The 14,410-nt window shown below is 35.1% G+C and overlaps 1 protein-coding gene across 4 annotated transcripts in view; it reads right to left on the bottom strand.

The window, feature by feature from the left end:
* Nucleotides 1-14,410, bottom strand: part of CFH (complement factor H) — a 114,484-nt gene that overhangs the window by 12,077 nt on the left and 87,997 nt on the right. For all 4 annotated transcript variants that reach the window (XM_073221900.1, XM_073221899.1, XM_073221898.1 and 1 more), the window contains 3 exons: nucleotides 8,514-8,696; nucleotides 6,667-6,843; nucleotides 408-584 (listed from right to left, as the gene is read on the bottom strand). In XM_073221900.1, coding sequence (XP_073078001.1) covers nucleotides 408-584; nucleotides 6,667-6,843; nucleotides 8,514-8,696 — 537 coding nt within the window. The remainder of the gene's footprint in view (nucleotides 1-407; nucleotides 585-6,666; nucleotides 6,844-8,513; nucleotides 8,697-14,410) is intronic.

Raw genomic sequence — 14,410 nt, 5'->3', positions numbered from 1 at the left:
TTTTAACTTAAAGTCATACATGTCATTTATTTCACTGTAAGATGTTTGAATATTGTTCAGACACAGTAAGTGAAACTTGAGATAAGGTACATGCTGTATAAAATGTCCATTAATAATGGTGGAATCGCAGTCAAAAGGAAAAGTAAGAAAAGAAGTCCCTCCATTGTCAGACACTATGTGGGTTCTAAATATCTATGGATACTTCCACTACATATTCCAATAAATAACTGGATATTGAATTCTTAAATAAGTAAGTCTGAGTTATTTAGTACCCAACACATGTTCTTCATGGATATATTGAATTAGATTATAGCCACAGTGGAAGCCAACAGAAATGTCAGACAAGGAAAAAAGATTGATAACACAGTTCTAATTCTTGCTTCAGCAATTGTAAGATAAATATGCACCTTTACATGTTGGAAGATTAGGGGACCATCCAAAGTGGTAGCACTGAATTGAATTTGATCCAACTCTTGTAAGTCTTTGTCTGCAGGAAAATTTTAGCACATCTCCAACTTTATATCTCTCTTTCTTGGGCTCAGCAATTAAGTATTTTTCTATTTTGGGTATCTTGCATTCTCTTTCTAAAAGGTCAAATAATTTAGTGAGAATGTATAATTAATCATTGCCAAAGTAAACTTTATGTGTCACAAAAAATGAGGGGCTGAGTATGATATATACATAGGGGCATTCTGATTACATTACATTCTCTCATATTAATAAAAAAATAATACTACAACTTTTAAATTGTATGGTTATATAAAAATTGCCATTTTATTTAATATAAATTGTGGAACCAGAACACTCAAAAGAGGCGTTTTAGTTAGAAAAACTTTAAAAATCACTTAATTAATATTATGTTATATGTGAAGAAATCAAACTCAAACTATCAAACTGAAACAGGCAAGAAAATGAAGAAAACATGTTCAATATCATATAGCTGTGTATATTCTGTATGTCCTGAATATTTATATATTATACAGCTACTTATTCTTTGTTTTTGGTGTCTTTAATATACAATTACACTAGCAACATTGTGGTTACTATATTCTCCCCATTATCAAGTCTCCACCACATACCCCATTACAGTCACTGTTCATCAGCAGAGTAAGATGCTATAGAGTCACTACTTGTCTTCTCTGTGCTATACTGCTTTCCCTGTGCCCCCTCCAACATTATGTATGTGAATTGTAATGCCCCTTATTCCCCTTATCCCTCCCTTCCCACCCATCCTTCCCAGTCCCTTTCCCTTTGGTAACTGTTAGTCCCTTCTTGGGTTCTGTGATTCTGTTGCTGTTTTGTTCCTTCAGTTTTTGCTTTGTTCTTATACTCCACAGATGACTGGAATCATTTGGCACTTGCCTTTTTCCACCTGGTTTCACTGAGCATAATACCCTCTAACTCCATCCATGTTGTTGCAAATGGTAGAATTTTTTTTCTTCTTATGGCTAAATAATATTCCATTGTGCATATATATCACATCTTCTTTATCCATTCATCTACTGATGGGCACTTAGGTTGTTTCCATTTGTTGGCTATTGTAAATAGTGCTGCAATAAACATAGAGGTGCACATGTATTTTTGAAATTGGGATCCTGCATTTTTAGGGTAAACTCCTAGGAGTGGAATTCCTGTGCCAAATGGTATTTGTTTTTATTTTTTTGATGAACTTCCATATTGCTTTCCACAATGGTTGAACTAATTTACATTTCCACCAGCAGTGTAAGAGGGTTCCCCTTTCTCCACATCCTCACCAACATTTATTATTGTCTTTTGAATAGTGGCCATCCTAACTGGTGTGAGGTGATATCTCATTGTGGTTTTAACTTACATTTCCCTGATTATTAGTGATGTGGAGCATCTTTTCATGTGCCCGTTGGCCATCTGAAGTTCTTCTTTGGAGAAGTGTCTGTTCAGCTCCTCTGCCCATTTTTTAATTGGCTTATTTGCTTTTCTGTTTGTTGAGGTGCATGAGCTCTTTACATATTTTGGATGTCAACCCCTTATCAGATATGTCATTTATGAATATATTCTCTCATACTGTAGGATGCCTTTTCATTCTACTGATGGTGTTCTTTGCTGTACAGAAGCTTTTTAGTTTGATACCATTCCATGTATTCATTTTTGCTTTTGTTTCCTTTGCTCAAGGAGAGGCGTTCAGGAAATAGTTGCTCATGTTTATATTCAGAATATTTTTGCCTATACTGTCTTCGAAGAGTTTTATGGTTTCATGACTTACATTCAAGTCTTTGATCCATTTTGAGTTTAGTTTTGTGTATGGGGATAGGCAATAATCCAGTTTCATTCTCTTGCATGTAGCTGTCCAGTTTTGCCAACATCAGCTGTTGAATAGGCTATCATTTCCCCATTGTATATCCATGGGACCTTTATCATATATTAATTGACCATATATGCTTGGGTTAATATCTGGACTCTCTATTCTGTTCCACTGGTCTATGGGTCTGTTCTTGTGCCAGTACCAAATTGTCTTGCTTACTGTGGCTTTGTAGTAGGGTGTGAAGTTGGGAAGCGAGATACCCCCTGTTTTATTCTTCCTTCTCAGGACTGCTTTGGCTATTTGGGGTCTTTTGTGGTTCCATATGAATTTTAGAACTACTTGCTCCAGTTTGTTGAAGAATGCTGTTGGTATTTTAATAAGGATTGCATTGAATCTGTAGATTACAGCTACCTATTCTTATTATACCTAGTAGTTTTTACTAGTTTTTAATAAATTGTTAATCTGATTCAAATTAGGAATATATAAAATTACCTCTTAAGACTTGTAAAATGTCACATTCGTTACATATTAAACATTATCAAAGAGTGCATTTTTCTTATTTGGAATCTTCCTATCTTGCTAATTTATAAAATTAAAAATGATATTTAAAAATCAGAATAATACTACACAAAAGTCAAGTATTAACACATGATCATAAAATTAGTTGTGTTATCTAATTTTAAAGTATTGACATAAAAAATAACTCAGTAAATTTGCTTTTGTTTTTGTTTCAATATTGTTCTGTAGCTTTGTTAAGATCACACTTAAATGAGAACCACTGGGATTCTTCTCCTAGAATTCTATTCCAATGTTCTACAAATAAGTTATTCTATTTGTATGTGTCTTTTTTTGTGCTCATTTTAAATAAATTATCTATCTCATCATATTGTAAAATAACAAAAAAATGGGTCTTGGCTGTTGGCTATTTTCCAACTGTTTTATTTATACAAAGATGTGGATCTAAGAAATGTGATTTAAAGAAGAGTTTGAAAGGGCACATCCGGAATTAGAGATATTTGTCTTTATCTAAAGTCAAAACCATAAATCCTAGCACTGATAGTTGTAAATATTAGTATGATTTTTTCACTTTGAAGTGTACATTTATTTAAGGTTGCTATAAGCACTGTTTGCCTTAAGTGGTTTATGGTAACAACAGTTCTTTTAAATTTTCCCTGAAATAAAGAACTCCCAGGGCAGATGAGATAATCTCAGGTATCAGCCAGGCTGTGTGCAATTTTCTGCTACATGGCTGAGGTAAGTTATTTGAGAAGAATATTAAGCTGTTTGTTTATTTAATCTCTGTAGGCCTACACTGTGCTGGTAAATTCCTGCCAATGTGTTCTAAAGATCACAAGTGTTTATAAGATTTGCAGTAGAAAGTCTCATCAGTTTTGATTTGCCTGTCCCTCTAACTTCTTCACATTTTCCTGTCATGTGGTGACATTGAAAGACCATGGGAATTGTATATTCATGACTTTGTATTTCTTTGAGAGAAGCCTTCTCAAAATTATAAAAGCTCTGACTTCACAAAACCTCCCTCTCATTCCAAAAAGAAATTAATAATCATCTTAAAACCTTCCCTCTTTTACTTATAGAAAAATCCGGTCTTTATGATCCATTCCTTGCTATACTTCCAATGTCATTTTATATCTCTCTTCCCCTGTCAATCCAGACTCCAGGCTTTATGATCTTTGAATGTTTTACAAGGTTAAGTTCTGTGCTGCCTCAGTTATTGCACAGACGGCTATGTCATGAATGATTTTGAACACTCCTTTTTATTACAAGTCTTCTTGTATAAAATATATTACTCAATACAGTTCTATTTTCTAAGTTTCATTGATTTTTTTTGTTTCTTTGAACATAGTTTATATACAAAATGCATTTAGAATACTTTTATATTATTATTTGGCTTAATTCAATATGTTTTTTTCATCCTGGAGTGAAAGCCCTCAAAAGACAGAACCCTGTTTGAATTTTTCACCACTTTATCTTGGCCCATAATAAGTGTTTGTTGAGAGCTTGAGTGAATCAAATTTACCTGGACCCTAAACACCACTAAGGAAATCTATCATATCTTTTTAGTCACTGTGTGACCCTCTCTCTCAAGTCTCTATGTTCAATCTTTTCTTCCCTCCGTAGCATTCTTTCTCCTCCTTTCTCCTTTTACAACTCAATTTTAGACCTTCTCATACTTTGAAGGAAAATGGAAACTATCAGCTCCTGCCTCCTTTCGGCATTAGATTTACACATTTTCCTTCTTTCCTCCTGTTAAAAAGTCTAAAGCAGCCCTGTTGCCACCAAAGCCTAATACTTCAGTGCAATGGTTCCCTTTGGCTGCCACCTTCACAGGGACCGACTGCTTCACGTGTCCAGTCTCTGCCTTCTTCCCCCTCTCCTATGTCCTCTTCAGCATTCAGTATCCTCTCCTCTCCCATCTATTTTTTTAAATAATCCTTTCTGTGCATGGTTTTCTCCAGCAATATTCCGAACTTCCTGTTACCGGGCACAACAAAGCTTTTTGAAAGAGTGATGTACACAAACTGTATTGAATTTCTAACCAATGATTCTTTTCAGCAGGTTCTATGTAGGTTCTGTAGTATCTACTCCATCCAAAACTGTTTGTGTTCCACTTATTGTTGGCCTGTACACAGCCAAATCTACCATATTTTTATAGTCTTCTAATTGCATATATCAACTGAATTAGAAATATTCACCACTCTATCATAATAATAGAATTAGATTACAATTTCCTTGAGTTTAATGTGTGGCAGGCACTGTGGCAAGGACTTTATATGGATAATTTAGTCTAATAACTAAGACAATCCTTTGAAATACTAGGACATTTGTAAATATTAAAACATTTTGCAGATAGAAAAGAATGAATAAATCTTCAAATAGACTTGGTTGTTGCCTAAGATACATATTTAGCAATGGTGAAAATTGAAATTAGAATGCAGCCAGGCTGACTCCTCAGCATTCACTATTAATCAATCTACTGTACTTCCTTTTCCTTTAATCATTTTCTCTTCTCCACGTCTATGACCACATTCATTCCAACTTTTGTTTTTCTTTTTATCTTGTGGTTCTCTGGGTCCTCCTTCTTTTGTGTTTACTTGCCACCTGCTCCTCTTCTGTCTGACATCTCAATATTGGAATGCTTCAGGGCTTAGTCTTGAACTCTCCTCTGCTTTCATTCTGTATTCTTTTCCAATTTGATATAATCATTTATGTGGTGATAATCCCAAGTGTATATCTTTTGGCTAAACCTATTCAACTCTAGTTTGCATATCTAATTTCAATCATCCATGTACACCTCAACCCTAATACAAATGAGTCAAAAGTTGTTAAATATTTCCCAAAGTGATCTTTCCTCTGGCAGCACCACCTTGGAAAAGCATTGCCATTTACCTGCTTGCTTATGAAAAACAAGCAAACATGTGAGCCCTTTATTGTTACTTTCCTATGCCTAACATTTAGTACCATTACCTGTGTTTTCTATCACCAAAATATATCCTAAATGTGTCCTCTGCTCTTCATCTCTTTGGCCATCACTGTACCCCAATCACCACACTTTTGTCGCCCTACATAAACTCTGAATCTTCTCTTGCTCACCAAAGCACAGCATATGGGGAAAAATATTTTTAAAATCTAAAAACATGTATCATTCCTTTCCTTAAAACTCCTGTATGGCTTTCATCAATCATAAAATTAATCCCAATACTGGCATGCCCTGAAATAACCTGGATAATCTTTCCTTTGCCTCCTATTCAGCTCATAAAATTAATTCTCCCACATCTTGAATAGAATCCTCTCATGCTGATATTTCTCAGATACTGTATTTTTATCAAACCTTTGCACATATTATTCATGGGTTTGGAACACTCTATACCCACTCAGTTTTATATAGATTCAAGCCCTGTATTTAACCCTGGAAAGCAGCTGATCGGCAAATGTACAAGAGATTCACATAACATCCACAGAATTGTCAATGTTGGAAAATAAACTGCTTCTCTCAGGACCTGTAGAAGTTGTGAAGCAGAAACACAGGAGCAAAAAAGGTGAGGAAGTTCTAAGAAACTAATTTTGGTCATGAGAACCCAGTTTTAAGTAATATGAAAGCTTGTACTTAGAATCACAAAGCAATTATACTTTATTCACATACCTATGATATATATGGCTCACAGGAAATGTTAATTTATCAGATAGATTATCTTTGGGCTTCAAAACACCCTCTTCTCCCAGTTTACATTGAATAAGAAGGAGACACATTGATGTAAATAATTGTTCCTTTAAAATGATTATAGATAATTCAAATTTCTTAAAAATGGAATATTTTAAACAAATTTTGTTAATTCTGAAAAAAGAATACCTGAAAAGAAAATACTTACCATGACATGTAGGTTTTTCATACCAACCATTGTCACCACACACTATGGAACCTGTCTTGTGCCCACCTTTGCTTTCATATCCATCATGGCATTCAAATTCCAGCTTGTCATAAAGCTTAAACCATGTGCCATTACTTCTGGCTCTGGAATTCTCAAATACTGGTGTATCACAAGATTCTAAGGCATAATAGAATTAAAGACTACATTTCTAATATTACTTAATGGATGATCAAATCGAGTAAGTCCAACCCCAAGGGAAAATAAGCTGTATCAAGTAGTATGTGCTAATAAAGTATCACATACAAGTAATCTAAGAATACAAATGATAAATCATTGTCTTGAAAAAGTTAGTCAAAATGGAAAAATATGTTTCTACACATTTTCTTCATCAATTATGCCTTCTGAAAGATTTGTTTTAAGGATAGTTTTCTAAATTCAATTATACTCATGCATTTGCCCTATTCTTGTAATAAAATAGGTCATTACAGATGCTTTGTACTTTTTTTAACAAAGCATAATAGCATTTCGTGAATTGAGATGACAACCATATCAGCAGTTGTGAAATATATACAGTAGAAAAATTGATTAGTTGAATAAAATGGTTAATTTTCAACAATGTGTGTAAATTTTTGAAATTCTATAAAACACTAAAACATACTAATATTTAAAACTCACACACTGATTTTGATTCCCAAATATTTTCCTAATGGCTATGTATTCTTTCAAACTTACCAAGATTTAATATAGATAAATTTTTATTGTTTATAATTAGTTTTAAAAAGAAAGTGTTAAAATAGTCTCAATTTATACTAATTATACTAGTCAAAAAAGGTTTAAATAATTTATCTCAAATTTTATAATGTGCTAGGTAGCCAGCTAACTTAAGAATTTTAAAAAATAGAGCAAAACTATATTAGTAAAAAAATTGTAATCGAGATATTTTTTCTTTCATAATGAGAATGTTATAGTGGATAATAATCACAATATAGTATAAAGTGAGTTTTAATGATATGGGAGAAACTTTTGTAATGTTTTTCCTTTGGCTAGTGCCCATACTAAGCATCAAAATAGAAAAAAAAACCAAAATGAAAACAGTAGAAAGGGATATTTTAAAATCCACTTCACTCAAAGTGAAAATGTTAAATATCACTTCAAAGTTATCACTGTATGGCTTTGGAGTAAATAATATAAACTGAGGAAATTGTTCCTAGAATATCTTCATAAACATATAGATATTGTGACGGGGCAATCTTTCAACAAAGCAGAATTTGGTTCTATCTAGGAACATTTCTCTGTTTCCAAAAATTAGATGTTCATGAAGATTTTCTAAGGGACAGAATTTTTCAGAAGTGAACCTACTCTATAGGATCCAACATACAAATCGTACAAATGTACATCTAAATTATAAGGAAAATGTAACTAAATTATTCCAAAAAGCATGCACTATGGACCCATATTCTAACTGAAAAAAACATGAACTTTTATATTTACAAAGAAAAATATTCTACCATAAAATTTTGATCACCTAAAAAAAATACAACAAGCACAAAGGTCTCAGCTAAAAATAACTGATTTTACACGAGAATACACACGACTCGCTAACTAGTTTCTGAATCATGGGATATAAAGTAGGAAAAACTTGTACTGAAAGATGAACTGATATTCTGCCCTACTAGTGATTAATTTTAAAAGGCAAAATATTGTGTATTTTTTCTTAAAGATTTTAAATATATTCTTTTAAATATAACCACATCAAGCCCCTCTTCCTGCCCCCAAAAAGTTAAGTTTAAGTAAGCTTCTGTTCAGTGATCATTAGGATAATGAACACTATCATTTGAATCACTTACTAATGCATGTAGGTTGGGATGACCATCCACTTTGCAGACATGTAACTGATCCTGATGTTTCACCATCTGCTGTTACATATCCTGGTTTACATTTATATTGTGCTTGTCTATTTAAGGGATATGTAAATTCATATTCAGAAATGAATCCATTCTCAATTTTTATCTCTGATTTTGAACAGGTTTCTAAAAAGGAGAAAGCATAAGGAAAAGGTATGCTTTTTAATAAGGACTCAAATAATAAAACAATGCAAAAACAAGTAGTCATTTGTAAATGGAAAACTGGAAGAATCTTAATCATCCAAATTCTTGTGTCATCAAATTAGTTTATTTACAAATTTTTGGAACAAAGAAAGATTTATAATACTCAGAATCCCTTCTAAGAAATTAGAAATCTTTCTGTCTAATGGATATATAATAATGGATCTCTACTAGCAATGGATCCTTTGTTGGACTTGTTTTAAATATTACCTAGTTTGGCTCTCTGAAGCAACCCCAGAACTCCGTTAAACAACAGGGGTATTTCAGGTCACGTTATCTCAGAAATCTTCCACCATAGAGACAGACCACAGCCTTTGGGTCTGAGAATTTGAAATGTTTATTATCATAACTGAGTGCTTAAAACTATACAGATACATGGTGTTCAATGAAAATGAGAAAGATCAACACATTCATTTATCTTTAAGGCCAAAATGATGATTCCTCAAATTAAGTATAACTTGAAATAGTAAAGGTAAACTTTTGTTGATTATGAGATTTCTTCACAGAACTCAATTTCATTATTAAATGGCTCATGGATAAAGAAGAAACAATTGTTTCTACTTTAAGAAATTAGAAAAAGGAAAGCAAACCAAACCCAGCATAAGTATAAATTTGAAAAAAATAAAGTGATGTACGACGGTGGAATAGAATGCCTTGAAATTTCCCTCTGTCTACAGACACCAAATATTAGTAGTTATAGATGTAGTTATTGCCTTCATTAGAAATACAAAAACTAGCTGAGAAACTCCTGCACACTGAGTGAGGAATTGCCAACATCCTAAATGGTTAGAAAAAATTGAGATCCCTTCATCCCTAAACAGTACCATATAATTGAAAGGGAACTCCCAACTCCCAGCTTCTCCTTAAGTAGCAAAGGGTATGAATTACACATCTAGTGCCCCAGTTTTCCAACTGGTGCACCAGAGTCTGAGTTTTAACTTGTCTGTCTCTGGGAGGTAGTGGGCCTAAAAGTTGCTATTCTCCTGGGAATTATGGAAAACAAAGTGTCAGTTATGAATCTGTGTGCAAGCACTTCTCACACTTCATCCTCCAGCTTAGTGAATGGTTAGCAGGCAGCAAAGCTTAGCTCCAAGTTTCTCCCAGGAAAGAGTTAGACTATGTATCTACACCTAACTTTTCCAGCTACTGCATAAGAGATTGACTAAGAACTAATAATCCCCAGAATTTGTTGTGTGCCCAGGAGCTACAAAGAGCAAAATAAAAGTTTGAAAGAGCATGTGGTTTGAAAGAGTTTTGTATGCATTTGCCACAGTTCCTCTCCCCTGCTTAGTGCAGAGTAAGTAAAATTAAAAAAATTCAGCTCCCAGTTTCACCCTGAGTAGAGAAAAATTGTACCAACTTTTCTAGCCACTATGCAAGGGATGTTTTTCTCTCACCTATCTCAGGACACTGATGGGACTTGGCATACTCTAAACTCTTGGGATACAAAGGGGGAGTTGGATGAACACAGAAGTATGACAGGCACATGGAATACCTGACTGGTCTGATTGATGGAGGCCTTCTAATGTACAAGGCCAGTCTTTGAAAACTTGGAGATAAGGTGTTTTATTTAATGTGCAGATATCAATGCATGGTCAAGGAAGATGATAAAATTGAAAACTATGCTCCAATTAAAAGACAAGACAAATCTCTAAAACTGACTGTAGTGAAATGGAGATAAATGATTCACCCAAGAAAGATTTAAAATAAAAGTCATATCAGATGCTTACCCAAATCAGGAGAGCGATACATTAACAAAAAATGTCAACAAAGAGAATAGATCAAGCAGAGAAAAGATAAAAAAGATCAGCAAACTCAAAGAAATGTCACTGAAAATAATTGAGTCAGAGAAGCGAAGAGAAAAAATAGAATCAACAGTGACAATAACTTAAGGCACTTGTAGGACATTGCCAAAAAGATCAATATACACATTATGGGAGTCCCAAAAGAGAAGAGAGAGGAAAAGGGTAATAAAATATTTAAGGAAACAGTGTCTGGAAGTTTACTAAATCTGCGAAGGAAATAGATCCAGGTCCAGTAAACTCAAAAGGGTATAAAGTAACATTAGCCCCAGAAAACTTCACTGAGGCACATTATAATCAATTTGTCTAAAGTCAAAGACAAAGCAGAATTTTGAAATCAGCACTAGAAAAGCACCAAATAGAATGAAACCATAAAAATGTAGAGATCTTATAACAGAAACAACCCCACAGACCAGTAAGCAGTGAGATGATGTAGTCAAAGTACTGAAAGAAAAAAAAGTGTCAACCAAGGATACTATACCAGCAAATTTGTCCTTCAAAAGTGCAGGGGTGGGATTGGTCTGGATAAAAGATGGCAGCATGAGAGATGAGACAGAGGCTTCCTCCTAAAATCGCATATTATATGAAAATATAATTAATACAACAATCCTGAAAGAGCAACAGGAAAGAGGACTGTGCCAGACTGCAAACACCTGGAGAAAAGAGAAGACCTCATGGAATAGGGTAATGTACCAAAGCCATGGCCCAGTGGGACTCAAGCCCTTCCCCCAGCTCATGGGCCAGAGGAAGAGAAACAGAGTGGGGAGGGAGCTGAGGCCTGGGATTGCTGAATACCTAACTCTGGAGATCTTTTCTGGGAGCACAAACCTACATTTCTTGGTGCTTTTATGGTAATCTCGTGATTAGGGGTTTGCAAAGCTAAGACAGGCAAAATACCTGGAGAGACTGAGGTTCCAGTCACTTGTGGAGAGCAGGGATCTATATCCAGCTGCTCTGGGACAAAAGAAAGGCAGGCAGTCTGAGAGACTTCCTAATAGCAAGAGGGCTGCTAAAGGAGCAAGGATTGCACAGAGCTTAGTGCTCAGGAGAAAGGACAGGTGGACAAAATTGTCTGGGTGCACTCTGCCCATAAGGTTGGGAAGTTTCATGATCTTCAGGCACTCCAGTTCCCTGGATGGCTACACAGCTCCAAAGACACTCTCCATGATATGCAGCCCACTGCACCTTTCTTCTGGCTAGCTCCAAATGGCTCACAAACCAGCAAACCTTAACCTGGTGTTAGGCCAGCCAGAGGGAAGCCCTGTCTACAGCAACTACAAATGCAAAGCACAGAGGCTTATACCTGTGTGCTCACCCCACTGGTTCAGGCAGTGGAGACAGGCATAGCATCCGGGAAGCAGGAAACAGCTCTTTCCTCCCCCCAGGCACCAATCCCACTCCTCTGTGACCCCCAACATTGCTTTAGGGGCTGAGCAGCTCCAGAGATAGGGCTTCTGGGCACTAGAGGGTGCCATCTACAAATATGAAATGCCAAATGAACCTGATTCAAAGTAAAATTATGAATACAACACCTGAGAACGATTCAAATGAAATCGACCTCATGAAGCTTCCTGAGAGGGATTTCAAAATAAAAATTATTAACATGCTTATGGAGGTACAGAAAAATATTAAAGAATTCAGGAATGAATTTCAGTCGGGATCCAATCATTATGGAACACAGTATTGCAAGTAAAACATACAATGGAAAGTTTTAAGAGCAGATTAGATACGGTGGAGGAGACAATAGATGAAATAGAAATGGGAGAAGAGGAATGCAAAGAAGCTGAGGCACAGAAAAAAGGATGTCTAAGAATGAAAGAATATTGAGAGAAATGTGTGACCAATCCAAGCGGAACAATATTCGCATTATGGGGGTACCAGAAGAAGAGAGAAAAAGGGATAGAAAGTGTCTTTGGGGAGGTAATTGCTGAAAACTTTCCCAATCTTGGGAAAGAGACAGTCTCTTAGGCCATGGAGGTGCACAGATCTCCCAACACAAGGGACCCAAGGAAGACAACACCAAGACACACAGTAATTAAAATGGCAAAGATCAAGATTAAGGACAGACTATTAAAAGCAGCCGGAGAGAGAAATAAGATCACATACAAAGGAAAGCCCATTAGGTTATGATCAGACTTCTCAGCAGAAATCTTACAGGCCAGAAAGGAGTGGCATGATGTATTTAATGCAATGAAGCAGAAGAGCCTGGAACCAAGATTACTTTTTCCAGCAAGATTATCACTTAAATTTGAAGGAGGGATTAAACAATTTCCAGATAAGCAAAAGCTGAGAGAATTTACCTCCCACAAACCATCTCTACAGTCTATTTTGGAGGGACTTCTATAGATGAAAGTGTTCCTAAGGTTTAATAGCTGTGACCAGAGGTAATAAAACCACACTAAAGAAAGTAGAATAGTTAATTACTAAGCAAATGCAAAATTAAATCAACTAGCCCCAAAGTCAATCAAGGGATAGACAAAGAGTACAGAATATGATACATAATACATAAAGAATGGAGGAGGAAGAAAAAGGAGGAGAAAAAAAGAGCTTTTACATTGTTTGTAATAGCATATTAAGTGAGTTAAGTTAGACTTTTAGATAGTAAGGAAGTTAACCTTGAACCTTTGGTAACCACAAATCTAAAGCCTTCCATGGAAATACTAAGAGGAAAGTATATTGCAATACAGGCCTACCTCAGGAAAGAAGAACAATCCCATATGAACAGTCTAAACTCACAATTTAAAAAACTAGAAAAAGAAGAACAATGAGGACCAAAGTCAGTAGAAGGAGGGACATAATAAAGATTAGAGCAGAAATAAATAAAATTGAGAGAATAAAACAATAGAAAGAATCAGTGAAAGCAAGAGATGGTTCTCCGAGAGAATAACAAAATAGGTAAACCCCTAGGCAGACTTATGTAGAAAAAAAAAAGTCTACACATTAACAGAATCAGAAATGAGAAAGGAAAAATCACTACAGACACTACAGAAATACCAAGAATTATTAGAGAAAATACTATGAAAAATTATGTGCTAACAAACTGAATAACTTATATGAAATGGACAACTTTCTAGAATAATACAACCTTCCAATGCTGGTCCAGAAAGAAACAGAAAATATAAATAGACCAATTACCAGCAATGAATTGAATTGGTAATCAAAATCTACCTAAGAACAAAACACCTGGACAGATGGCTTCACCACTGAATTTTATCAAACATTTCGTGAAGACCTAATACCCATCCTCCTTAAAGTTTTTCAAAGAGTAGAAGAAGAGGGAATACTTCCAAACTCATTCGATGAGGCCAGCATCACTCTAATACCAAAACCGGGCAAAGACACCACAAAAAAGAAAATTACAGACCAATATGCCTGATGAACATAGACACAAAAATACAATACAAAATATTAACAAACCAAATTTAAAAATACATCAAAAAGATCGTTCATCATGATCAACTAGGATTTATTCCAGAGATGCAAGGATGCTACAACATTCAAAAATCCATCGACATCATCCACCACATCAACAAAAAGGACAAAAACCACATGATTATCTTCATAGATCCTGAAAAAGCATTCAACAAAATTCAACATCCTTTCTTGATAAAAACTCTCAACAAAATGGGTATAGAGTGCAAGTACCTCAACATAATAAAGGCCATATATGACAAACCCACAGCCAACATTCTACTTAACCACGAGAAACTGAAAACTTTTCCTTTAAGATCGGGAACAAGACAAGGATGCCCAGGCTCCCAACTTCTATTCAACATGTACTGGAGTTCCAAGCCATAGCAATCAGACAACACAAAGAAATAAAAGGCATGCAGATTG

This window comes from Manis javanica, chromosome 14, assembly GCF_040802235.1.
Source record: "Manis javanica isolate MJ-LG chromosome 14, MJ_LKY, whole genome shotgun sequence".
NCBI classification, from domain to species: Eukaryota; Metazoa; Chordata; class Mammalia; order Pholidota; family Manidae; genus Manis; species Manis javanica.
Note: the sequence above shows the minus strand (reverse complement) of the source record. Positions and strands in the feature narration are given on the sequence as shown.